This window comes from Salvelinus namaycush, unplaced genomic scaffold (assembly GCF_016432855.1).
Source record: "Salvelinus namaycush isolate Seneca unplaced genomic scaffold, SaNama_1.0 Scaffold1212, whole genome shotgun sequence".
In the NCBI taxonomy this organism is placed as follows: Eukaryota; Metazoa; Chordata; class Actinopteri; order Salmoniformes; family Salmonidae; genus Salvelinus; species Salvelinus namaycush.
The window spans coordinates 34,413-62,074 of NW_024057912.1; the positions used below are offsets into that span (position 1 = coordinate 34,413).

Here is a 27,662-nt window from a genome sequence, read left to right on the forward strand (position 1 = left end):
AACACAATGCCGTAACCATTAGATAAAGAGGACATCCTAAAAAAGTGTGTAAAAACTAAAAAAGTGTTGTTCCCTTTTCTTTCCCTTTCCCAATTCCATCTATCCTAAATCATAAAACATCTAAGACAATCCTCTAGGTTTAATGGTTAAGATGTGGGATTTTCACCCTGGAGACATGGGTTCAAATACCAACAAATGGGTTCAAATCTCAATCCCAGCAGTGACATAGATAGGCACAAGGAGGAGCCAAGGCAAGGCAAGGAGCAGTCGATGACGGGAGCAGCGTTCCCACCCCGAACCCCAGTGTCTCAGCAGCTCAGCGTCTCATCTGGCCCATCTGGTAGTTTTCTCTGGGCTGGCCCTGGCTGCGGTGGTGCCTCTGGGGCTGGGGCTGGCGGGAGGGCTGCTGCCGCTGGCCCCCAGAGACAGGGTGGTGCTGGCCGTGACTGACATCTCCGTGGTGGGACTGGGACTGGTGCACCTGGGCCTCCCTGGCGTGCTGCTGGGCTCTCCTCCTCTTCAACGTGCCTGGGGTAAGAGGGAGAGAGAGAGGTTAGTCTAGCACAGTGGGCGACAACCAGTCGATCGCGATTCATCAAACATTTCTGTAAAAACCCAACGATAAAGCATTTGCATTCAAATGTTTTATATTATTTTCGCTCTGTTGGCGGTAAGTGTACTTGACACTTTGAAGGCAAAGTGTTCCCATTTTGAACCAGTACATGTGTCTGAAGGTAGAACTCTGCCTACCCGGCAGGCCCAGAGAGCAACTCAAGTGCACCTATAGGCCTACTGCTGAGCAATCAGAAATCTCGGATCACCTTGTCTGCACAGTTTCCTGAATCCAGACACTGTAAAAAAGTACACAGCAAAGTTGATACTGTGAGATTAAAACGTTTCAGACCATGACTAGAGAGAGACTCAACGAATAAAGCAAAGAGCTGCTGTTTTTTATGAGTAAATTCATGTTTAAGTTGCTATTCAGCACTGTCAACACCTTGTTCAACACTTTTATAAGTCATAAAATGCACATTTTCCCTACTTCCACTCAAGCTACAACTTGCACTGCAGCAGCACGAGTATAGCAACGTGTTTCGATAAGCTTTGTTGTCGATAAGCTCGTGTTGTTGTGCTGAACTAAAATATAAATGCAACATGTAAAAAGTGTTGGTCCCGCATTTCATGAGCTGAAATAGAAGATCCCTGAAATGTTCCATACGCACAAAAAGCTTATTTCTCTCAAATTTTGTGCACAAATTTGTTTACATCCCTGTTAGTGAGCATTTCTCCTTTGCCAAGATAATCCATCCACCTGACAGGTGTGGCATATCAAGAAGCTGATTAAACAGCATGATCATTACACAGGTGCACCTTGTGCTGGGGACAATAAAATGCCACTAAAATGTGCAGTTTTATCACAACACAATGCCACAGATGTCTCAAGTTGAGGGAGCGTGCAACTGGAATGCTAACTACAGGAATGTCCACCAGAGCTGTTGCTAGAGAATGTAATGTTCATTTCTCTATCATAAGCCACCTCCAACGTCGTTTTAGAGAATTTGGCAGTACGTCCAACCACGCTCACAACCGCAGACCACGTGTTACCACGCCAGCCCAGGACCTCCACATCCAGCTTCTTCACCTGCAGGATCATCTGAGACCAGCCACCTGGACATCTGATGAAAGTGTGGATTTGCACAACTGAAGAATTTCTGCACAAACTGTCAGAAACCGTCTCAGGGAAGCTCATCTGTGGGCTCGTTGTCCTCACCAGGGTCTTGACCTGACTGCAGTTCGGCGTCGTAACAGACTTCAGTGGGCAAATGCTCACCTTCGATGGCCACCGGCATGCTGGAGAAGTGTGCCTGGTTTTGACTGGTTTTCTGATCCACGCCCCTACCCTTTTTGTTTAAGGTATCTGTGACCAACTGTATTCCCAGTCATCTGAAATCCATAGATTAGGGCCTAATGAATTTATGTCAATTTACTGATTTCCTTCTATGAACTGTAACTCAGTAAAATCGTTGACATCGTTGCATTTATATTTTTGTTCAGCGAATTATTGGCGTCTTCCGGCTTGACTTTTTTTAATATCGAGGAATATTTCACTTTCTCTGGTCACAGGAGTAACATCATTAATGCAGTTCGACTTGATTTGCGTCATCAGCTGGAAGACTGTGTACCCTTTTCTCAGCGGGGAGAGCGGCGGGGACGGTGAGTCAAGTGAGAGACAGCCTCACCGCTGCTCCCTCCTCTGACTGACCATCAGATGCAGACCATCAGTCCAGTAAATAAATAAATTACGTTATCACTTAGCTGTGCCTCACAAGTAATATAACAAACGATCTATTACCAGTGTGATCATATACCTTACAGGTCTTAGAAGAAAGAGAAAAAAAACACTGGCAGAGCAATTCAAGCAAAGACAATATGCAGTAATGACAACATCGGTATCGGCCCGATGTCTAGTTTAATGCCCCGATTTGTAAAACCGACGTCAAAGCTGACGTGCATACCTATATAACGTAGGTAGATGACGTAATGACGCCACGTAAAATGTAGCGCTACACGTGCAACACAGCATTCCTAACCTAGCCCACAATGTCTGCTGTGTGGATCGAGCTGTCAACATGTCCAGCAGTCATTTGAAAGAGTAGCAAAAATTTCAGCGAGGCAACTCAAAAGGCGAAATCCATTAAAGCCAAGATAATGGAATTCATTGCCCTTTTCCAATCAACCGTTCTCTGTCGTGGGTGATGTTGGCTTTCGCAGACTGGTCGAGCACTGTTTTTCAGATGTTTCCCTACCGGAGTAACACAGTAATAGCGTCACTGCTATTAGCTTCACGACATACATACTATGGAACGCCGTTTGGGTCTTTGCATGTCAAAAAACATTGCTAGAGGGGTGTGGAGACTCACCTGGTAGTGGTTTGAGGTTGCTAGAGGGGGTGTGGAGACTCACCTGGTAGTGGTTTGGGGTTGCTAGAGGGGGTGTGGAGACTCACCTGGTAGTGGTTTGGGGTTGCTAGAGGGGGTGTGGAGACTCACCTGGTAGTGGTTTGGGGTTGCTAGAGGGCGTGTGGAGACTCACCTGGTAGTGGTTTGGGGTTGCTAGAGGGGGTGCCGAGACTCACCTGGTAGTGGTTTGGGGTTGCTAGAGGGGGTGTGGAGACTCACCTGGAAGTGGTTTGGGGTTGCTAGAGAGCGTGTGGAGACTCACCTGGTAGTGGTTTGGGGTTGCTAGAGGGGGTGCCGAGACTCACCTGGAAGTGGTTTGGGGTTGCTAGAGGGGGTGCCGAGACTCACCTGGTAGTGGTTTGGGGTTGCTAGAGGGGGTGTGGAGACTCACCTGGTAGTGGTTTGGGGTTGCTAGAGGGCGTGTGGAGACTCACCTGGTAGTGGTTTGGGGTTGCTAGAGGGGGTGCCGAGACTCACCTGGTAGTGGTTTGGGGTTGCTAGAGGGGTTGTGGAGACTCACCTGGAAGTGGTTTGGGGTTGCTAGAGAGCGTGTGGAGACTCACCTGGTAGTGGTTTGGGGTTGCTAGAGGGGGTGCCGAGACTCACCTGGAAGTGGTTTGGGGTTGCTAGAGGGGGTGCCGAGACTCACCTGGTAGTGGTTTGGGGTTGCTAGAGGGGGTGTGGAGACTCACCTGGAAGTGGTTTGGGGTTGCTAGAGGGTGTGCCGAGACTCACCTGGTAGTGGTTTGGGGTTGCTAGAGGGCGTGTGGAGACTCACCTGGTAGTGGTTTGCGGTTGCTAGAGGGGGTGCCGAGACTCACCTGGTAGTGGTTTGGGGTTGCTAGAGGGCGTGTGGAGACTCACCTGGTAGTGGTTTAGGGTTGCTAGAGGGGGTGTGGAGACTCACCTGGTAGTGGTTTGGGGTTGCTAGAGGGGGTGTGGAGACTCACCTGGAAGTGGTTTGGGTTTGCTAGAGGGTGTGCCGAGACTCACCTGGTAGTGGTTTGGGGTTGCTAGAGGGGGTGCCGAGACTCACCTGGAAGTGGTTTGGGGTTGCTAGAGGGGGTGCCGAGACTCACCTGGTAGTGGTTTGGGGTTGCTAGAGGGCGTGTGGAGACTCACCTGGTAGTGGTTTGGGGTTGCTAGAGGGCGTGTGGAGACTCACCTGGTAGTGGTTTGGGGTTGCTAGAGGGGGTGCCGAGACTCACCTGGTAGTGGTTTGGGGTTGCTAGAGGGCGTGTGGAGACTCACCTGGTAGTGGTTTGGGGTTGCTAGAGGGGGTGTGGAGACTCACCTGGTAGTGGTTTGGGGTTGCTAGAGGGGGTGTGGAGACTCACCTGGTAGTGGTTTGGGGTTGCTAGAGGGTGTGTGGAGACTCACCTGGTAGTGGTTTGGGGTTGCTAGAGGGGGTGTGGAGACTCACCTGGTAGTGGTTTGGGGTTGCTAGAGGGGGTGTGGAGACTCACCTGGTAGTGGTTTGGGGTTGCTAGAGGGCGTGTGGAGACTCACCTGGTAGTGGTTTGGGGTTGCTAGAGGGCGTGTGGAGACTCACCTGGTAGTGGTTTGGGGTTGCCGAGACTCACCTGGTAGTGGTTTGGGGTTGCTAGAGGGCGTGTGGAGACTCACCTGGTAGTGGTTTGGGGTTGCTAGAGGGGGTGTGGAGACTCACCTGGTAGTGGTTTGGGGTTGCCGAGACTCACCTGGTAGTGGTTTGGGGTTGCTAGAGGGGGTGCTGAGACTCACCTGGTAGTGGTTTGGGGTTGCTAGAGGGGGTGTGGAGACTCACCTGGTAGTGGTTTGAGGTTGCTAGAGGGGGTGCCGAGACTCACCTGGTAGTGGTTTGGGGTTGCTAGAGGGCGTGTGGAGACTCACCTGGTAGTGGTTTGGGGTTGCTAGAGGGGGTGGGGAGACTCACCTGGTAGTGGTTTGGGGTTGCCAGAGGGCGTGTGGAGACTCACCTGGTAGTGGTTTGGGGTTGCTAGAGGGGGTGGGGAGACTCACCTGGTAGTGGTTTGGGGTTGCTAGAGGGCGTGTGGAGACTCACCTGGTAGTGGTTTGGGGTTGCTAGAGGGGGTGCCGAGACTCACCTGGTAGTGGTTTGGGGTTGCTAGAGGGGGTGCTGAGACTCACCTGGTAGTGGTTTGGGGTTGCTAGAGGGGGTGGGGAGACTCACCTGGTAGTGGTTTGGGGTTGCTAGAGGGGGTGCTGAGACTCACCTGGTAGTGGTTTGGGGTTGCTAGAGGGGGTGCTGAGACTCACCTGGTAGTGGTTTGGGGTTGCTAGAGGGGGTGGGGAGACTCACCTGGTAGTGGTTTGGGGTGGCTAGAGGGCGTGTGGAGACTCACCTGGTAGTGGTTTGGGTGGGGGCAGTTTGGGGTTGCTGGAGGGAGTGTGGACACTACAGATCTTAATGAAGCCAGCCATCAGCATGATCAGAGCGATGCCCATCAACAGCACTGCCCACCAGTGAGCCTGGAACCAGAAGAAAAACACAAAGAAATGGAGATATATTTTTCATAAACACACAACTTCTAACAACATCTGTCCACTAGAGTCCATAATGAAAATACAATTGTTTTTGTGTTATCCTCCATGGTATTCTTTATGCATGCGTCTGACTGGTCGGTTGGACGTACTGCCAAATTCTCTAAAACGACGTTGTGGCTTATGGTAGAGAAATGAACATTAAATTCTCTAGCTTATGGTAGAGAAATGAACATTAAATTCTCTAGCAACAGCTCTGGTGGACATTCCTGCAGTCAGCATGCCAATTGCACGCTCCCTCAAAACTTGAGACAAAACTGTACATTAGCATTTTATTTTCCCCAGCACAAGGTGCACCTGTGTAATGATCATGCTGTTTAATCAGCTTCTTGATATGCCACACCTGTCAGGTGGATGGATTATCTTGGCAAAGGAGAAATGCTCACTAACAGGGATGTAAACAAATTTGTGCACAAAATTTGAGAGAAATACGCTTTTTGTGCGTATGGAACATTTCAGGGATCTTCTATTTCAGCTCATGAAATGCGGGACCAACACTTTTTACATGTTGCGTTTATATTTTAGTTCAGCACAACAACACGAGCTTATCGACAACAAAGCTTATCGAAACACGTTGCTATACTCGTGCTGCTGCAGTGCAAGTTGTTGCTGGAGTGGAAGTAGGGAAAAATGTGCATTTTATGGCTTAAAAAAGTGTTGAACAAGGTGTTGACAGTAGGCAGAATTCTACCTTCAGACACATGAACTAGTTCAACATGGGAACACTTTGCCTTCCTGTCCTCCATGGTTTTCTTTATGCGTCTGACTGACTTTTTTCTCTCTTCAAAATCAGTGAAATACATAGTAAGTCAGAATTACAGTCATGGGAATATAGTGACCTTTTCTGGTCAGCTGACAGAATCAGTCAGTCAGTCAGTAAGCTACGTACCACTATCCACTCAGTCGGTAAGCTACGTACCACTATCCACTCAGTCGGTAAGCTACGTACCACTATCCACTCAGTCGGTAAGCTACGTATCACTATCCACTCAGTCGGTAAACTACGTACCACTATCCACTCAGTCGGTAAGCTACGTACCACTATCCACTCAGTCGGTAAGCTACGTACCACTATCCACTCAGTCAGTAAGCTACGTACCACTATCCACTCAGTCAGTAAGCTACGTACCACTATCCACTCAGTCGGTAAGCTACGTACCACTATCCACTCAGTCGGTAAGCTACGTACCACTATCCACTCAGTCAGTAAGTTACGTACCACTATCCACTCAGTCAGTTAGCTACGTACCACTATCCACTCAGTCAGTAAGCTACGTACCACTATCCACTCAGTCAGTAAGCTACGTACCACTATCCACTCAGTCAGTAAGCTACGTACCACTATCCACTCAGTCAGTAAGCTACGTACCACTATCCACTCAGTCAGTAAGCTACGTACCACTATCCACTCAGTCAGTAAGCTACGTACCACTATCCACTCAGTCAGTAAGCTACGTACCACTATCCACTCAGTCGGTAAGCTACGTACCACTATCCACTCAGTCGGTAAGCTACGTACCACTATCCACTCAGTCGGTAAGCTACGTACCACTATCCACTCAGTCAGTAAGCTACGTACCACTATCCACTCAGTCGGTAAGCTACGTACCACTATCCACTCAGTCGGTAAGCTACGTACCACTATCCACTCAGTCGGTAAGCTACGTATCACTATCCACTCAGTCGGTAAGCTACATACCACTATCCACTCAGTCGGTAAGCTACGTACCACTATCCACTCAGTCGGTAAGCTACGTACCACTATCCACTCAGTCGGTAAGCTACGTACCACTATCCACTCAGTACCACTATCCACTCAGTCAGTAAGCTACGTACCACTATCCACTCAGTCGGTAAGCTACGTACCACTATCCACTCAGTCGGTAAGCTACGTACCACTATCCACTCAGTCGGTAAGCTACGTACCATTATCCACTCAGTCGGTAAGCTACGTACCACTATCCACTCAGTCAGTAAGCTACATACCACTATCCACTCAGTCAGTAAGCTACGTACCACTATCCACTCAGTCAGTAAGCTACGTACCACTATCCACTCAGTCGGTAAGCTACGTACCACTATCCACTCAGTCAGTAAGCTACGTATCACTATCCACTCAGTCAGTAAGCTACGTACCACTATCCACTCAGTCAGTAAGCTACGTACCACTATCCACTCAGTCAGTAAGCTACGTACCACTATCCACTCAGTCAGTAAGCTACGTACCACTATCCACTCAGTCAGTAAGCTACGTACCACTATCCACTCAGTCAGTAAGCTACGTACCACTATCCACTCAGTCAGTAAGCTACGTACCACTATCCACTCAGTCGGTAAGCTACGTACCACTATCCACTCAGTCGGTAAGCTACGTACCACTATCCACTCAGTCGGTAAGCTACGTACCACTATCCACTCAGTCGGTAAGCTACGTACCACTATCCACTCAGTCGGTAAGCTACGTACCACTATCCACTCAGTCGGTAAGCTACGTATCACTATCCACTCAGTCGGTAAGCTACATACCACTATCCACTCAGTCGGTAAGCTACGTACCACTATCCACTCAGTCGGTAAGCTACGTACCACTATCCACTCAGTCGGTAAGCTACGTACCACTATCCACTCAGTCGGTAAGCTACGTACCACTATCCACTCAGTCGGTAAGCTACGTACCACTATCCACTCAGTCGGTAAGCTACGTACCACTATCCACTCAGTCGGTAAGCTACGTACCACTATCCACTCAGTCGGTAAGCTACGTACCACTATCCACTCAGTCAGTAAGCTACATACCACTATCCACTCAGTCAGTAAGCTACGTACCACTATCCACTCAGTCAGTAAGCTACGTACCACTATCCACTCAGTCGGTAAGCTACGTACCACTATCCACTCAGTCAGTAAGCTACGTATCACTATCCACTCAGTCAGTAAGCTACGTACCACTATCCACTCAGTCAGTAAGCTACGTACCACTATCCACTCAGTCAGTAAGCTACGTACCACTATCCACTCAGTCAGTAAGCTACGTACCACTATCCACTCAGTCAGTGAGCTACGTACCACTATCCACTCAGTCAGTAAGTTACGTACCACTATCCACTCAGTCAGTAAGCTACGTAACCACTATCCACTCAGTCAGTAAGTTACGTACCACTATCCACTCAGTCGGTAAGCTACGTGCCACTATCCACACAGTCAGTAAGCTACGTACCACTATCCACTCAGTCAGTAAGCTACGTACCACTATCCACTCAGTCAGTGAGCTACGTACCACTATCCACTCAGTCAGTAAGCTACGTACCACTATCCACTCAGTCAGTAAGCTACGTACCACTATCCACTCAGTCAGTGAGCTACGTACCACTATCCACTCAGTCAGTAAGCTACGTACCACTATCCACTCAGTCAGTAAGCTACGTACCACTATCCACTCAGTCAGTAAGCTACGTACCACTATCCACTCAGTCAGTAAGCTACGTACCACTATCCACTCAGTCAGTAAGCTACGTACCACTATCCACTCAGTCAGTAAGCTACGTACCACTATCCACTCAGTCAGTAAGCTACGTACCACTATCCACTCAGTCAGTAAGCTACGTACCACTATCCACTCAGTCAGTAAGCTACGTACCACTATCCACTCAGTCAGTAAGCTACGTACCACTATCCACTCAGTCAGTAAGCTACGTACCACTATCCACTCAGTCAGTAAGCTACGTACCACTATCCACTCAGTCAGTAAGCTACGTACCACTATCCACTCAGTCAGTAAGCTACGTACCACTATCCACTCAGTCAGTAAGCTACGTATCACTATCCACTCAGTCAGTGAGCTACGTACCACTATCCACTCAGTCAGTAAGCTACGTACCACTATCCACTCAGTCGGTAAGCTACGTACCACTATCCACTCAGTCAGTGAGCTACGTACCACTATCCACACAGTCAGTAAGCTACGTACCACTATCCACTCAGTCAGTAAGCTACGTACCACTATCCACTCAGTCAGTAAGCTACGTACCACTATCCACTCAGTCAGTAAGCTACGTACCACTATCCACTCAGTCAGTAAGCTACGTACCACTATCCACTCAGTCAGTAAGCTACGTACCACTATCCACCCAGTCAGTAAGCTACGTACCACTATCCACTCAGTCGGTAAGCTACGTACCACTATCCACTCAGTCGGTAAGCTACGTACCACTATCCACTCAGTCGGTAAGCTACGTACCACTGTCCACTCAGTCGGTAAGCTACGTACCACTATCCACTCAGTCGGTAAGCTACGTACCACTATCCACCCAGTCGGTAAGCTACGTACCACTATCCACTCAGTCGGTAAGCTACGTACCACTATCCACTCAGTCGGTAAGCTACGTACCACTATCCACTCAGTCAGTAAGCTACGTACCACTATCCACTCAGTCAGTAAGCTACGTACCACTATCCACTCATTCAGTAAGCTACGTACCACTATCCACTCAGTCAGTAAGCTACGTACCACTATCCACTCAGTCAGTAAGCTACGTACCACTATCCACTCATTCAGTAAGCTACGTACCACTATCCACTCAGTCGGTAAGCTACGTACCACTATCCACTCTGCAATGTTTTCATAGAGCTCAGGGTTGAAGATGGCCTTCTTCAGTCTGGCCAGAGGGCCGTCCGCGTCCACCAGCCGACACTTCATGAACACGTCACAGTAGCCCTTGAAGTCGTTGCAGGGAGACCCCGCGGGCAGCGTGGTGATTTTCTTATTGAAGAACCGGGCCAGTTTCTCTGAGCCTGTACTGCTGCAGGTGTTGGGGTTCACTGCAAGACAAGACAATCAACTAATAATAACTTTTATAGCACTAGTCATTTATTTAACCTTTATTTAACCTTTATTAAACTTGGCAAGTCAGTTAAGAAAAAATTCTTATTTCTTATTCCCCGGCCTACCGGGTAACAGTGGGTTAAATGCCTTGTTCTGGGGCAGAACGACAGATTTTTACCTTGTCAGCTCAGGGATTCGATCCGGCAACCTTTACAGTTACTGATCCGACGCTCTAACTATTCATTACATAAATAATCCCAAAGCCCTTTAAAAACCTTGTCATACAATGTAGTTGTCATACAATGTAGTTGTCATACAATGTAGTTGTCATACAAGGTGGTAAAAGTAAGGCTGAAAAATTCCAGAAAAGTTACTTGGTTTTTCAGAAAACCTGGATTGGAGTATTCCCAGAATCACGAGGGAATGTTCCAACTGGGAATGCTCCAACTGGGAATGTTCCAACTGGGAATGCTCCAACTGGGAATGTTCCAACTGGGAATGTTCCAACTGGGAATGCTCCAACTGTAAATGCTCCAACTGTAAATGCTCCAACTGTGAATGTGATCCAACTGGGAATGTGCTCCAACTGGGAATGTGCTCCAACTGGGAATGTGCTCCAACTGGGAATGTTCCAACTGGGAATGTGCTCCAACTGGGAATGTGCTCCAACTGGGAATGTGCTCCAACTGGGAATGTGCTCCAACTGGGAATGTGCTCCAACTGGGAATGCTCCAACTGGGAATGCTCCAACTGGGAATGCTCCAACTGGGAATGCTCCAACTGGGAATGCTGAAAAACGCAGCAACTTTGGGAAAGTATCTAGAATTTTGCAACCCTGCTGAAAAGGACTTAATACCACTGAAATATGCCCCTAAAACATGTTAATGTTAACGTCAGGACATAATACTACTGAAATATGCCCCTAAAATGTGTTAATGTTAACGTCAGGACATAATACTACTGAAATATGCCCCTAAAACGTCAGGAATCCGGTTAAGAGAGTAGTGCTCACACTCTTTGGGGTAGAGTGACCTGAGGCGGCAACACACACACACACACACACACACACACACACACACACACACACACACACACACACACACACACACACACACACACACACACACACACACACACAAACAAGCAGGACTCACTCTTCTCGCTACAGCAGACGTGGCACAGCTCGTCAGTCTCGTCCTTGCCCTCCACGCTGGCACAGGTACAGACCTCCAGACCATACTTCTCACAGATGGAGCCAGAGCAGCCCTAGAGGAGGAGCACATGGAAGGGATGGGTCAAACTCAAATTACTTTTATATTTAAGGTGTATTTTATTTTGGAATTGTAGACATGTGTAGCTAAAAGTAGAATTTCAGCAAACATAGGCATTTGTAAGTGAATAAAATAAAAAAGGTTCCTGGTATTTGAGATTAAGTATAAAATAATTACAGTCAAGCAGCATCAAGCAATCACTATTTTAAAGCTAGAATCCTTAGTTGCTCCGTCCATATTTTGACTTATAAATTGATGACACATACACCCATTGATTGTTGAAGAATAGAACTTATAAATGGCTCAACTGTCGTACCACATCAGAACCCAACATAGAAGTCTGTTTGACCCCAATGTTTGTAAACAACACCAACGTAAACAAACACTGTAGAGCTTCATAACATGGTTCAACTATAATGGTTGTATCATGTATGGTCAGTCCTTGCATCCATAGCTCTGTCCATGAATTTGACAGTGGTTACATTTATCCGGGTCGATCCGTCCGCTTTTTACCCAAACAGAGGCGGGGTGTTTCAATTACAAGCGTTTCGCTACACTCGCATTAACATCTGCTAACCATGTTAACCATGCTAACCAATACAATTTGATTTGATTTGGCACTCAGCCATTACAATGTTTTCCTGTGAGGGAGGGAGCTTCACATGTGGTGACTGATAAATTGGTAGACAGACAGACAGTAGGGTTGGGGGGGGGGTTCAGGAAGTACACTGAAATTCAGGAAGTACACTGAAATTCAGGAAGTACATTGAAATTCAGGAAGTACATTGAAATTCAGGAAGTACACTGAAATTCAGGAAGTACACTGAAATTCCAATTCTCTTTAATGCTTTTCAAATGAGGAACATTTGGAATACTTTCTGAATTGTATGGAATTGAAATGGAATTGACCCCCAAACCTTGAAGGTAGCCAGGTATTTAACTACACGCTTCAGGTAGCCAGGTATCCACTCACCCCGTTGAGGCAGACTTGAGTCTCTCCGTGGCAGGCGGTGAAGTTGGCCTTGGGTTCTGAGGTGGGGCACTGAGCCGTACCCCCGTTACACATGCCCTGATGGGCACACTCAGACTCTTCACGACACTTCTCATTACGACCCTTATAGAAGCACTCAGGAGTACAGCACAGGCCCTGGCTAGGACTGGGGGAGGGAGAGAGAGGGGGGGGGAAAAGGGTTAAAATAACTAAATGACAGAAATAAGCCTCTGCACACTTTAACACTTTAATTCCCACTTTAACACTTTAATTCCCATGACATTTGCATGGTAACTAAGTGTGCAGGAGTATCTATTCCTTAGTTTATGTCACTTCCTGCACCACAGGTTAGAAAGAAAAAAAAACTAGAACAGAATAGCATTGTACTGTATCGCAGCTCTTAAAAAAGGGCTACCTTATCTTACCTGCAGACTTTGTTGGGTTTTAGTTTACACTTCCTGTTGTCAGGCTGCCCGGCGTCATAGCAACACTGGTCTCTGCACTGATCGCTGTATCCACAGTCACACTCCTCCCCTGGTTCCACTAACCCATTACCACAGATGGGCTGGCCTGACTCTGCGTGAGGAGGCAGATAGAACACACACACACGTTAGGAAATGACATTTAAAACAACACATTTGATCTGTGACACAGCGTAGATTTCCAAACATCTACACTTTACCAAAATTCCAAGGCTTTCCAGGAATCCAAGTTGAAGGATTCCGGGAATCCTCCAACAGCGATTTCCTAAAAACCTTGGAAGTTTCCAGAATTCTGCAACCCCTACACACAGCTTTAAACACCCAAACTAAGGGATAATCCCAAACACCATAGACATCAGTGGAAACATCCCGACAAAGCAGCTTTAAACACCATAGACAGCAGTGGAAACATCCCGACAAAGCAGCTTTAAACACCATAGACAGCAGTGGAAACATCCCGACAAAGCAGCTTTAAACAACATAGACAGCAGTGGAAACATCCCGACAAAGCAGCTTTAAACACCATAGACAGCAGTGGAAACATCCCGACAAAGCAGCTTTAAACACCAGACAGCAGTGGAAACATCCCGACAAAGCAGCTTTAAACACCATAGACAGCAGTGGAAACATCCCGACAAAGCAGTTTTAAACACCATAGACAGCAGTGGAAACATCCCGACAAAGCAGCTTTAAACACCAGACAGCAGTGGAAACATCCCGACAAAGCAGCTTTAAACACCATAGACAGCAGTGGAAACATCCCGACAAAACAGCTTTAAACACCAGACAGCAGTGGAAACATCCCGACAAAACAGCTTTAAACATCATAGACAGCAGTGGAAACATACCGACAAAACAGCTTTAAACACCATAGACAGCAGTGGAAACATCCCGACAAAGCAGCTTTAAACACCATAGACAGCAGTGGAAACATACCGACAAAGCAGCTTTAAACACCATAGACAGCAGTGGAAACATCCCGACAAAACAGCTTTAAACACCATAGACAGCAGTGGAAACATCCCGACAAAACAGCTTTAAACAACATAGACAGCAGTGGAAACATACCGACAAAGCAGCTTTAAACACCATAGACAGCAGTGGAAACATCCCGACAAAGCAGCTTTAAACACCATAGACAGCAGTGGAAACATCCCGACAAAACAGCTTTAAACAACATAGACAGCAGTGGAAACATACCGACAAAGCAGCTTTAAACACCATAGACAGCAGTGGAAACATCCCGACAAAGCAGCTTTAAACACCATAGACAGCAGTGGAAACATACCGACAAAGCAGCTTTAAACACCATAGACAGCAGTGGAAACATCCCGACAAAGCAGCTTTAAACACCATAGACAGCAGTGGAAACATCCCGACAAAGCAGCTTTAAACACCATAGACAGCAGTGGAAACATACCGACAAAGCAGCTTCCCCTCTTCTTCTCCAGGACCTGGCTGATGTTCCTGACACTACAGACGGAGAACTTGTTGTTGTTGAGTTTGTCTCCTGATGTGGCCCGGGCGTACATGATGTAGTTCCCTTTCTCCTTCTTATCCTGGGTCTTAGACTCCCCCGGGGTGCACTCTGACCCCGAGTCATGCTGTAAGGAGGATGGAGACAAATTCGATTTTAGAATAGATTTAAAACGTAGTACTACTAATGGCTACCATGTTTGTTGTAAATTACATTGCAAATGCCTTAGAAGATAGAAATAATTGTACTCCCAATGTGTGTACACAACGTTATTCTTTTGAATAAGCTGGTAGGGTTGGGTACTGATGCTTGCCGATGGTTTCATAATTATCTCAACGACAGAACTCAGGCCATCAAGGTAGATTGTGGTGAAATCGGGAGTTCCTTGAGTTACATAAAAAGGGGTGCCCCAAGGTTCGATACTCGGCCCACTAGTGTTTACAATCTATATAAATAACATTGGTAATGCTGTAAATACAATGATGCAGTGTTGTATTACATTGCTCCATCGGTTGGCCAATACTTTCCCAATTTGAAATCTGATTTTCAAGGACTGCAGAGGTCACTATTGGAGCTAGTGGTCAATGCAAACAAAATACATTTTCAAGGTCCCATAACCCAGATTTTAATTTATTTATTTTATTATTATAATTTTTCTCCCCAATTGCGATCCAATTACAATCTTGTCTTATCGCTGCAACTCCCCAACAGGCCTGGGAGAGGCGAAGGTCAATTCATGCGTCCCCGAAACATGACCCCGCCAAGCCGTGTTTCTTAACCCGGAAGCCAGCTGCACCAATGTGTCAGAGGAAACACCATTCAACTGATGACCGAAATCAGCTTGCAGGCGCCCGGCCCGCCACAAGGAGTCAGTAGAGCACGATGAGCCAAGTAAAGCCCCCCCCCGGCCAAACCCTCCTCTAACCCGGACGTCGCTGGGCCAATTGTGCGCCGCGCTATGGAACTCCCATTCACGGCCCGGGATCGAACCCCAGGCTGTAGTGATGCCGCAACACTGCGATGCAGTGCCTTAGCCTGCTGCTCCATTTAGGAGGCCTTAAATTAATTTATAATGACTAGTTTGAACGGTACACAAATTGAGCGAGATCCTTCCTACAAATATCTTAGCATCTGGCCTGTTGACAAACTGTCATAAAAAAAAATATATAACATGTCACTGAGCCGGTGAGGAAGTTGAAGTTCAAGCTTGGTTTCTTTATTTTTATTTACAAAGCACTCATGCAGAAACTTCCTACACTAAGTATACCAAACATTAGGAACACTCCCCCCGCCCTCAGAACAGCCTCAATTCGTCAGGGCATCGACTCTACAAGGTGTCGAAAGCGTTCAAGAGGGATGCTGGCCCATGTTGACGCCAATACAGTCGTGGCCAAAAAAATATTGGCACCCTTGTACTTTTTTCAAGTACCTCACAATTTCCCCTGGAAATAAGTTGAAATTGACAAAAGTATTGGGTCACCACAATTCTTTATTTCACTGTTATTATTACAGAACCATTGTTTTTAATTCAGGACCCCATATATCCATTTAAATCTGATAATTAACAGAAATGGCATAAAAAGAAAGAATTGACACCCTGGACTATTTTTTATATATTTGGTAGCACACCCTTTGGTCAAAATAACTGCAATTAAGCGCTTCCTATAGTCCTCAATGAGCTTCCTGTAGCTCTGTACTGGCAGTTTGGCCCACTCCTCTTGTGCAAAACTGCTCCAGTTCTCCCAGACACCTCAATGAGCTTCCTGTAGCTCTGTACTGGCAGTTTGGCCCATTCCTCTTGTGCAAACTGCTCCAGTTCTCCCAGACACCTCAATGAGCTTCCTGTAGCTCTGTACTGGCAGTTTGGCCCACTCCTCTTGTGCAAACTGCTCCAGTTCTCCCAGACACCTCAATGAGCTTCCTGTAGCTCTGTACTGGCAGTTTGGCCCACTCCTCTTGTGCAAACTGCTCCAGTTCTCCCAGACACCTCAATGAGCTTCCTGTAGCTCTGTACTGGCAGTTTGGCCCACTCCTCTTGTGCAAACTGCTCCAGTTCTCCCAGACACCTCAATGAGCTTCCTGTAGCTCTGTACTGGCAGTTTGGCCCACTCCTCTTGTGCAAAACTGCTCCAGTTCTCCCAGACACCTCAATGAGCTTCCTGTAGCTCTGTACTGGCAGTTTGGCCCACTCCTCTTGTGCAAACTGCTCCAGTTCTCCCAGACACCTCAATGAGCTTCCTGTAGCTCTGTACTGGCAGTTTGACCCACTCCTCTTGTGCAAACTGCTCCAGTTCTCCCAGACACCTCAATGAGCTTCCTGTAGCTCTGTACTGGCAGTTTGACCCACTCCTCTTGTGCAAACTGCTCCAGTTCTCCCAGACACCTCAATGAGCTTCCTGTAGCTCTGTACTGGCAGTTTGGCCCACTCCTCTTGTGCAAACTGCTCCAGTTCTCCCAGACACCTCAATGAGCTTCCTGTAGCTCTGTACTGGCAGTTTGGCCCACTCCTCTTGTGCAAACTGCTCCAGTTCTCCCAGACACCTCAATGAGCTTCCTGTAGCTCTGTACTGGCAGTTTGGCCCACTCCTCTTGTGCAAACTGCTCCAGTTCTCCCAGACACCTCAATGAGCTTCCTGTAGCTCTGTACTGGCAGTTTGGCCCACTCCTCTTGTGCAAACTGCTCCAGTTCTCCCAGACACCTCAATGAGCTTCCTGTAGCTCTGTACTGGCAGTTTGGCCCACTCCTCTTGTGCAAAACAGCGCCAGTTCTCCCAGACTTGACGGGTGTTTTCTCCCAACTGCTGTTTCCAGAACCTTCCACAAGTTTTCAATGAGATTTAGATCTGGCCACTTCAGAACAGTCCGGCGTTTTGTCTTGAGCCCTTCCTGGGTTCTTTTTGAAGTGTGTTTGGGGTCGTTGTCCTGCTGGAAGACCCATGACCTTCGACGGAGAACCAGGTTTCTGACACTGGGTCTGACATTGCATTCCAAAATGCCTTGGTATTCTCCTGATTTCATGATGCCATGCACATGTTCAAGGTGTCAGGATTTACCTAGGGGTCATGATTGGGGCTGTACAAATGTTTGGTGTATTTTGAATAATTGATTATGCTTATGTTATATTAATAGAAGGGGAGGGGTTATAAGACCCCTCCCTCCTTACATTTAGAGGGTCATAGACTACAGATTAACAATACAAATTCATTGTAGAGGTTTAGAATTCCACAATTGTTTTTAGTTCTCTCTCTATTTCATTATGAAGAGGCCCCTCTGAGTAATGTGTGACTGTGAAGAAGGAGCTCTGCAGGGGAGTGGACGAGATAAGGTCAGCTTTTGGGGAGTGGACGTTTACTGCTAAGTTTAAGATACCACTAAAAGCCATTGTTTATATGCTTTGGTAGGCAGGGTTTTGGTCTCAGGAGTAAAAAGGTAATGACGTAGTCAGTGACATCACTAAGGCGGGACTTCGGTTTAACAAAACAACTTGAGACCTTTTGTTTGAGGCAGAACTTACTCAGAAACATGCGTGCCGTGTTCCTGTTTGTCAACTTCTGTCTGCGATTGCATTAATAAAGGTTTTTGAATGATTTAATTAAAGATATTGTCATAATGCTAATTTCACCAATGAACCAATGATTGACAAAGAAGGACGTAAGGAACGAACCCTAACAAAGGTCACCGAACCTCCTCCATGTTTGACTGTAGGGAAGGTGCTTTTTTCGTTGAAGGCTTCATTTTGTTTTCTGTAACCGTAGAGATGGTGTGCTTCACCAAAAAGCTCTACTTTGGTCTCGTCTGTCCACAGGACATTCTCCCAGAAGGATTTTGGCATGTTCAGGTGTGTTTTGGCAAATTGCCGTCGGGATTTCTTACGTCTCCCTCTCAGCAGTGGGGTCCTGCTTGGTCTCATATCCTATAACCCCCTTTTCATTGAGTTGGCGACGGACGGTGCGAGGTGAAACTGTCGTACCTTGTGTCTGAAGGTCAGATGGAATCTGTGTGGCAGTTGGCGACGGACGGTGCGAGGTGAAACTGTCGTACCTTGTGTCTGAAGGTCAGCTGGAATCTGTGTGGCAGTTGGCGACGGACGGTGCGAGGTGAAACTGTCGTACCTTGTGTCTGAAGGTCAGATGGAATCTGTGTGGCAGTTGGCGACGGACGGTGCGAGGTGAAACTGTCGTACCTTGTGTCTGAAGGTCAGCTGGAATCTGTGTGGCAGTTGATCGAGGTGTTTTCTTCACCAGTCAAACAATCCTTCTCTGTAATCTTCCATCAAGTTCTCTCTTGCGGCCACATCCAGGGAGGTTGGCTACAGTGGCATGGGCCTTAAAGCTCCTTGATAACATTACGTACGGTGGAAACAGGAACATCAAGGTCTCTGGAGATGGTCTTGAAGCCTTGAGATTGTCCACGTTTGGCTACAATCTTGTGTCTGACCTCGGATAATTATCTTGATTTCTTTATTTTTTCTCTCTACATGCTCATTGCGGTACACACAGTGACACGAAACAGGAGAATGAGTCTTTTTCTCTATTTAAACAGGAGAATGAGTCTTTTTCTCTATTTAAACAGCAGAATGAGTCCTTTTCTCTATTTAAACAGGAGAATGAGTCATTTTCTCTATTTAAACGGGAGAATGAGTCCTTTTCTCTATTTAAACAGGAGAATGAGTATTTTTCTCTATTTAAACAGGAGAATGAGTCCTTTTCTCTATTTAAACAGGAGAATGAGTCCTTTTCTCTATTTAAACAGGAGAATGAGTCCTTTTCTCTATTTAAACAGGAGAATGAGTCTTTTTCTCTATTTAAACAGGAGAATGAGTCCTTTTCTCTATTTAAACAGCAGAATGAGTCCTTTTCTCTATTTAAAAAGCAGAATGAGTCCTTTTCTCTATTTAAACAGGAGAATGAGTCCTTTTCTCTATTTAAACAGGAGAATGAGTCCTTTTCTCTATTTAAACAGGAGAATGAGTCCTTTTCTCTATTTAAACAGGAGAATGAGTCCTTTTCTCTATTTAAACAGGAGAATGAGTCCTTTTCTCTATTTAAACAGGAGAATGAGTCTTTTTCTCTATTCAAACTGGTTGAATGAGGGATTTTTATATTGCAGGCACCTGCAACTGTCCACAGGTGAGTTCAATTACAAAGTGAAGGAGAATCACCTGCTTGACATGTAATTATTTCGAACTACTTCTAGAAGGTGCCAATGATATTATCCTGGCCATTTTAGGATTTCTTTGTGGAATAAGACAACATTTAGTAAATTATTCTGATTTTTGTTTTGTTTTGTTCAACTGCAAAACCAAAGACATACGTGAATACCAAACTATGTTAAGTTTCAACAGTTTTCTGGAAGAAATTGTGCAGTATTTGAAAAGAGTGCAAAGGTGCCACTATTTTTGTCCACGACTGTATTTCCCACAGTTGGCTGGATGTCCTTTGGGTGGTGGAACATTCTTGATACAAAACGGGTAACTGATGAAGTTGAAAAACACAGCAGCGTTGCAGTTCTTGACACAAACCGGTGCGTCTGGCACCTACTACCATACCCCGTTCAAAGGCACTTAAATATTTTGTCTTGCCCATTCACCCCTCTGAATGGCACATACACAATCCATGTCTCAAATGTCTCAAGGCTTGAAGATCTTTCTTTAACCGGTCTCCTACCCTTCATCTACACTGATAGAAGTGGATTTAACAAGTGACACCAATAATGGATAATGGAAAGTATTCTGAGCCCTTGACTTTTTCCACATTTTGTTACGTTACAGTCTAATTCTAAAATGTATTAAATATATTTTTTTCAGCAATCTACCCACAATACCCCATAATGACAAAGCAAAAACAGTTTAGTCATTTTTGCAAAAATAAATTAACTAAAAAACTGATTCAGACCTTTTGCTATGAGACTCGAAATTGAGCTCAGGTGCATCCTGTTTCCATTGATCATCCTTGAGAGGTTTCTACAACTTGATTGGAGTCCACCTGTGGTAAATTCAATTGATTTGACATGATGTGGAAAGGCATACACCTGTCTATATAAGGTCCCACAGTTGACATGGCATGTCAGAGCAAAAACCAAGCCATGAGGTAGAAGGAATTGTCCATAGAGCTCCGAGACAGGATTGTGTCGAGGCCCAAATCTGGGGAAGGGTACTAAAATATTTCTGCAGCATTGAAGGTCCCCAAGAACACAGTGGCCTCCATCATTCTTAAATGGAAGAAGTTTGAAACCACCAAGACTCTTCCTAGAGCTGGTCGCCTGGCCAAACTGAGCAATCGGGGGAGAAGGGCCTTGGTCAGGGATGTGTGAAACAAGATTCTCTGGTCGGATGTCACCATCAGATTGAACTCTTTGGCCTGAATGCCAAGCGTCACGTCTGGAGGAAACCTGGCACCATCCCTACGGTGAAGCATGGTGGTGGCAACATCATGCTGTGGGGATGTTTTTCAGCGGCAGGGACTGGGAGACTAGTCAGGATCGAGGGAAAGATGAACGGAGCAAAGTACAGAGAGATCCTTAATGAAAACCTGCTCCAGAGCGCTCAGGACCTCAGACTGGGGCAAAGGTTCACCTTCCAACTGGACAATGACCATAAGCACACAGCCAAGACAATGCAAGAGTGGCTTCGGAACAAGTCTCTGAACGTCCTTGAGTGACCCAGACAGAGCCCGGACTTGAACCCGATCGAACATCTCTGGAGAGACCTGAAAATAGCTGTGCAGCAACGCTCCCCATCCAACCTGGCAGAGCTTGAGAGGATCTGCAGAGAAGAATGGAAGAAACTCCCCAAATACAGGTGTGCCAAGCTTGTAGCGTCATACCCAAGAAGACTCGAGGCTGTAATCTCTGCCAAAGGTTCTTCAACAAAGTACTGAGTAAAGGGTCTGAATACTTATGTAAATATGATTTCTTGTTTTATTTAAATAAATGAGCAAAAATACACTTTTTGCTTTGTCATTATGGGGTATTGTGTGTAGATTGATAAGAAAGAAAAAAAAGCTTTAATACATTTTAAAAAGGCTGTAACATAACTTTATATATCACCATTAATTCAATTTAGACGTACACATGACCAAACCCGGCTTGGATAACACTAGAGGCCCCTTCGGTCTCCAGAGTTGGGAAAAGCTCATTTTAGTTTTTTTTATCTTGCACCCTTTATGTGGAACAACTCACAGAGCTCTCTGAGATGTTCTGGTCCCCCTTTGGTCTGTTGAGTAATGATCAGAGACCTCTGATAAATCCAGGCTGTATCACAATCGGCCGTGATTGGGAGTCCTATAGCGCGGTGCGCAATTGGCCCCAGCGTTGGCTGGTGTAGGCCCTCATTGTAAATAAGAATTTGTTCTTAACTGGTTAAATAAATAAAAATGTATGTTTTTCTTAATTATGTTTTGTAATGTTGTATATTTTGTGTTTGATGTATTTTATGCAGGACTCATCTGTAAAAAAAGAGAGCCTAGTCTCAGTATGACTTCCCTGTCAAAATAAAAGTTTCATAAATTGTCCTCTAAGAAAAAAAGATTCACAGGCTCGTAACAGTTTACACAAACACCAAAACTACAACTCATCTCCCAGACATGACATTTCCTGTTGCATCTCTACATCCAGTAACGACAGCAGATAAACAGAGACAACACAGAGAAAGAAGAGCTTTATGGCTGTGTTTACACGGCAGGCCAATTCTCATCTTTTACGACCAATTACTGAAAAAAAGAAGATTTGGGCTGCCTGTGTATACACAGTCTATGAGATCTCCCATCAGCCTAGATTATCCCAAGTGGCGCAGCGGTCTAAGGCACTGTATCTCAGTGCTAGAGGCGTCACTACAGACCCTGGTTCGATTCCAAGCTGTATCACAACCGGCCCAGCGTCATCCGGGTTAGGGTTTGGGCCTGGGGTAGGCTGTCATTGTAAAATAAGAATTTGTTCTTAACTGACTTGCCTAGTTAAATAAATAATGAATCTAACTCACAGGCGAGCCAAAGTTGTGTCCTATTTCATGTGCGAAGGTGATGTGTGAGACTTTAGGAGGGACGTGAGAGGCGTAGTTCTGCACTGTGATGATGCCGGTATTCAGGGACTTCTTCTTCCCGTCAGAGTACAGCTTACTTTTCTCACAGATCCCTCCAGAACTCCCTGTGGATACACAGTCAAGTATTAGTGAGCGGTAGGATTATCCTCTCATAATGATGAACCCAATTTGGAAATACAAAACTGGATAACACAAGTTTATCAAATAAAAAGACTCAGCAAAGAAGGGAAAAAGTAGGAGAGATGCTCAATAATAAAAATACAGGAATAGGGCTAATTTCATAAGACAGAAAGACTGACTGATTCCATGACAACGTCTGTCATTCCAGCGTGTAATATCTGCTGTTGATCTACAGGGTGTAAGAAGTGTAACTGTAATGTGTGTAAATAGTGAAAAGGAAGTCTTATGGACCTGCAGGAGCTCCGACCCAGGCCAGGCCCAGGACACCATCATCAAAGTCCCTGTCAGTGAAGACATAGGCCAGACAGTAGTCGTCATGGTTCTGCTCAGAGTTCAGCTCCAGGAACTTCTCCACGCCGATGTTAGCGAAGCGGAATGGGTTGGACCGGTCCCGCTCATCTGTAGTGGTGTTTATCTGGAGCAGGGAGTGGTCAAATGTTGTGTTGATAAGACGTGGAAAGAGGAAGTGACATCATGACAGACAACAGGAAGTGATGGCGATGACTGCTGAACTAACAAGTTTAAAGAGGAGAAGAGGCCGAGGGACAGCGGAGACTTTGAATCGCTAAAACGGAATGCACTTTGTGACAACTGTTTTTGTAAAAAAAAGGGTTTTAGAAATATAATTATAATAATTCATAATAATTAATAATTATAATTTGATTGATGCCAGGTCAAACAACTAGGTAGGGAGGGACTCACCCGTATCCTCTTGACCATAAAGCTGATGTTACGGATGCCCATGAAGTCTGTTCCCTGGTAGATGGCATCTATAGCCTTGACGTGACTAGAGATCTGAGACATAACATACATCAGTATTCACATCATTATTATGGAATAGAAAAAAACTGCAAACGTCTGAAAGCATTGTTGACATGTTTTCCCATAATCCACTTGGTGTTATTGAGGACTAGTGTGTGTGTGTATCATCCAGTACACCTGTGCGATAACAGCTTCCCTGGTCTTGTAGTACTTGAAGAAGAGGTGGTCTGTCTGGATGAAGAGCTGACAGGTGTTCTTTTCTATCTGAGCCATCCTCCTCTTCCTCAGCAACACCGGGTCACTGGACGCCTCCTCGGAATGGAGCTCCTGGGTGGAGGAGGGGGATAATGAAGAGGAGGAGGATGAGGAGAGAGATGTAAAGGATTAAATATTGTTATTGTAGACTGTATTGTACCAACATTTCCCCATGGGGATAATAAATCCACTCTCTTATATAGTATTATAGTGTTATATACCCCTTTTGGCTGAAGCTCAGATGAGATGTTGAGGCAAGAAGTTGATGCAATATGCAGTATGTTAGTATCCACTCCAATTAAAAATACTTACATCATCACATAGCTCAATAGAGGAAACAAAGCTATGAGTACTGCATTTGTTTCCCTTCCAGTTCCATGCTTAATGCTCCTTATGTTGAAAACCACTATCGTATAATGTGTATGGGTTAAACAATTCCAGTGACTTTTCCCAAAACTCCCAGGTTTTCCCAGAAGTCCTGGTTGAACGATACCAAATGTCCTGCCTTTTCCCTTCCGATTCAGGGAATCTTCCAACTGGGAATTCTGGAAAGTCTAGGGGTTTTTTCGGGAAAGTTTCCAAACATTGTTCAACCCTTAAAAAGAAAAAGTGTGTTAAAATCACCTTGTCTGGCTTCTCTATGGCAGTGGCTTGGTACTTTGTCATCTTCTCAAACACTGAGTGGTCGGCACAGCCCCCCTCCGGACCATACTTGTGGGGATAGTCTAGGGGAGAGAGATGGACATGAATTGTTTAGATAACATTTTCCACTAAAAGCTCATATAAATCTTACTCACTCTACACCTTGCTGTGTCGTGACAAGGTAGGGGTGGTATACAGAGGACAGCCCTATTTGGTAGAAGACCAAGTCCATATTATGTCAAGAACAGCTCAAATAAGCAAAGAGAAACAACAGTCCATCATTACTTTAAGACATGAAGGTCAGTCAATCCGGAAAATTTGAAGAATTTTAAAACGTTTCTTTAGTTGCAGTCGCAAAAACCCATCAAGCACTATGATGAAACGGTCTCTCATGAGGACCGCCACAGGAAAGGAAGACCCAGAGTTACCTCTGCTGCAGAGGATAAATTCATTAGAGTTACCAGCCTCAGTAATTGCAGTCTAAAATAAATTATTCACAGAGTTCAAGTAACAGACACATCTCAACATCAACTATTCAGAGGAGACTGCATGAATCAGGCCTTCGTGGTCAAATTGCTGCAAAGAAACCACTAATAAAGTACCAATAAGAAGAAGAGACTTGCTTGGGCCAAGAAACACGAGCAATGGACATTAGACTGGTGGAAATCTGTCCTTTTGGTCTGATGAGTCCAAATTTGAGATTTTTGGTTCCAACCGCCGTGTCTTTGTGAGACGCAGAGTAGGTGAACCGATGATCTCTGCATGTGTGGTTCCCACCGTGAAGCATGGAGGAGGAGGTGTGATGGTGCTTTGCTGGAGACACTGTCAGTTATTTATTTAGAATTCAAGGCACACTTAACCAGCATGACTACCAAAGCATTCTGCAGCGATACGCCATCCCATCTGGTTTGCGCTTAGTGGGACTATCATTTGTTTTTTAAAAGGACAATGACCCAAAACACACCTCCCAGGCTGTGTAAGGGCTATTTGACCAAGAAGGAGAGTGATGGAGTGCTGCATCAGATGACCTGGCCTCCACAATCACCTGACCTCAACCCAATTGAGATGGTTTGGGATGAGTTGGACCGCAGAGTGAAGGAAAAGCAGCCAACAAGTGCTCAGCATATGTCAAATCAAATCAAATTTTATTGGTCACATACACATATTTAGCAGATGGTGTAGAGAAATGCTTGTGTTCCTAGCTCCAACAGTGCAGTAGTATCTAACAATTCACAACAATACACACAAATCTAAAATTAAAAGAATGTAATTAAGAAATATATAAATATTAGATCGAGCAACGTCGGAGAGGCATTGACTAAAATACAGTAGTATAGAAAACAGTATATACAGTGGGGCAAAAAGTATTTAGTCAGCCACCAATTGTGCAAGTTCTCCCACTTAAAAAAATGAGAGGCCTGTAATTTTCATCATAGGTACACTTCAACTATGACAGACAAAATGAGAAAAAAAATCCAGAAAATCACATTGTAGGATTTTTTATGAATTTATTTGCAAATTATGGTGGAAAATAAGTATTTGGTCAATAACAAAATATCTATTGTGTTATATTCTCCTACATTACTTTAACATTTCTACAAACTTCAACGTTTTTTCTTTCCAATGGTACCAATTATATGCATATCCTGGCTTCAGGGCCTGAGCAACAGGCAGTTTACTTTGGGCATGTCATTCAGGTGGAAATTGAGAAAAAAGGGGCCTAGCCTTAAGTAGTGACTTAAAAAATATAAGCATATTCAACATGAACCAATTAAAAACAGTTCTGTAGCAATGTGGTTTGTGCAGTAAGCTATAGGCCCAATACATTATCACTGCATACTGGCTTTACTTGAATTGCCCTGCCAATGCATTGTTGTTCAGGACATTCTTTTCCAATTCTATTTCTACATTTGAGGTAGGCTATATGATCACACCGGTAATAGATCCATTGTTGTATTACTTGTGAGGCACAGCTGAGTGAGCATGCATTTAAATAATTAGCTTTTTATTTTACTGGGCTGATGGTGCCTGCATCTGATGGTCAGTCTCAGTGGAGGGAGAGAGCAGCAGACTGAGGGTCAGTCTCAGCGGAGGGAGAGAGCAGCAGACTGAGGGTCCGTCTCAGCAGAGGGAGAGAGCAGCAGACTGAGGGTCCGTCTCAGCGGAGGGAGAGAGCAGCAGACTGAGGGTCAGTCTCAGCAGAGGGAGAGAGCAGCAGACTGAGGGTCCGTCTCAGCAGAGGGAGAGAGCAGCAGACTGAGGGTCAGTCTCAGCAGAGGGAGAGAACAGCAGACTGAGGGTCAGTCTCGGCAGAGAGCGGCACACTGAGGGTCCGTCTCAGCGGAGGGAGAGAGCAGCAGACTGAGGGTCCGTCTCAGCGGAGGGAGAGAGCAGCAGACTGAGGGTCCGTCTCAGCGGAGGGAGAGAGCAGCAGACTGAGGGTCAGTCTCAGCGGAGGGAGAGAGCAGCAGACTGAGGGTCAGACTCAGCAGAGGGAGAGAGCAGCAAACTGAGGGTCAGTCTCAGCGGAGGGAGAGAGCAGCAGACTGAGGGTCAGTCTCAGCGGAGGGACAGAGCAGCAGACTGAGGGTCAGTCTCAGCGGAGGGAGAGAGCAGCAGACTGAGAGTCAGTCTCAGCAGAGGGAGAGAGCAGCAGACTGAGGGTCCGTCTCAGCAGAGGGAGAGAGCAGCAGACTGAGGGTCAGTCTCAGCGGAGGGAGAGAGCAGCAGACTGAGGGTCCGTCTCAGCAGAGGCAGAGAGCAGCAGACTGAGGGTCAGTCTCAGCGGAGGGAGAGAGCAGCAGACTGAGGGTCCGTCTCAGCAGAGGCAGAGAGCAGCAGACTAAGGGTCCGTCTCAGCGGAGGGAGAGAGCAGCAGACTGAGGGTCCGTCTCAGCAGACATCCCTCCATCCCTCCGCTCTCCCTTTCCTCCACTGACACTGACCAAAAGGGGACACCGTCTTCCAGCTGATGGCGAAACTCGAGTCGCACCGCATTACTTCATGCCTTATGCACAAATTCATGTTGTTACTCCTATGAACAGAGAAAGTGAAATATTTCTTGACATTAAAAAAGAACCAAGCCGCTAACAATAACAACAACGCAAGCCTATAGATACACGTCTCCTCCTCGTTCATTACTGCTGCACTGCTTGATGTAGCGCTGAGTGGAAATAGGAAGAACGCGCATTTTATGGCTTATAAAAGTGTTGAATACAAAGTGTTGACAGTGCTGAGT

The 27,662-nt window shown here is 45.9% G+C and overlaps 1 protein-coding gene across 1 annotated transcript; it reads right to left on the reverse strand.

Annotated features, from left to right (window-relative positions):
* Window positions 1-176: 176 nt before the first annotated feature.
* Window positions 177-27,562, reverse strand: LOC120036120 (disintegrin and metalloproteinase domain-containing protein 10-like). Its single transcript, XM_038982596.1, has 13 exons — window positions 27,544-27,562; window positions 24,407-24,507; window positions 23,705-23,854; window positions 23,468-23,560; window positions 22,997-23,180; window positions 22,526-22,689; window positions 14,491-14,674; window positions 13,014-13,164; window positions 12,571-12,754; window positions 11,481-11,592; window positions 10,102-10,322; window positions 5,306-5,432; window positions 177-528 (listed from the first exon to the last, which is right to left on the reverse strand). The coding sequence occupies exons 1-13, from the start codon at window positions 27,560-27,562 to the stop codon at window positions 317-319; spliced, it is 1,902 nt and encodes a 633-aa protein (XP_038838524.1). The 3' UTR covers window positions 177-316.
* Window positions 27,563-27,662: the final 100 nt, after the last annotated feature.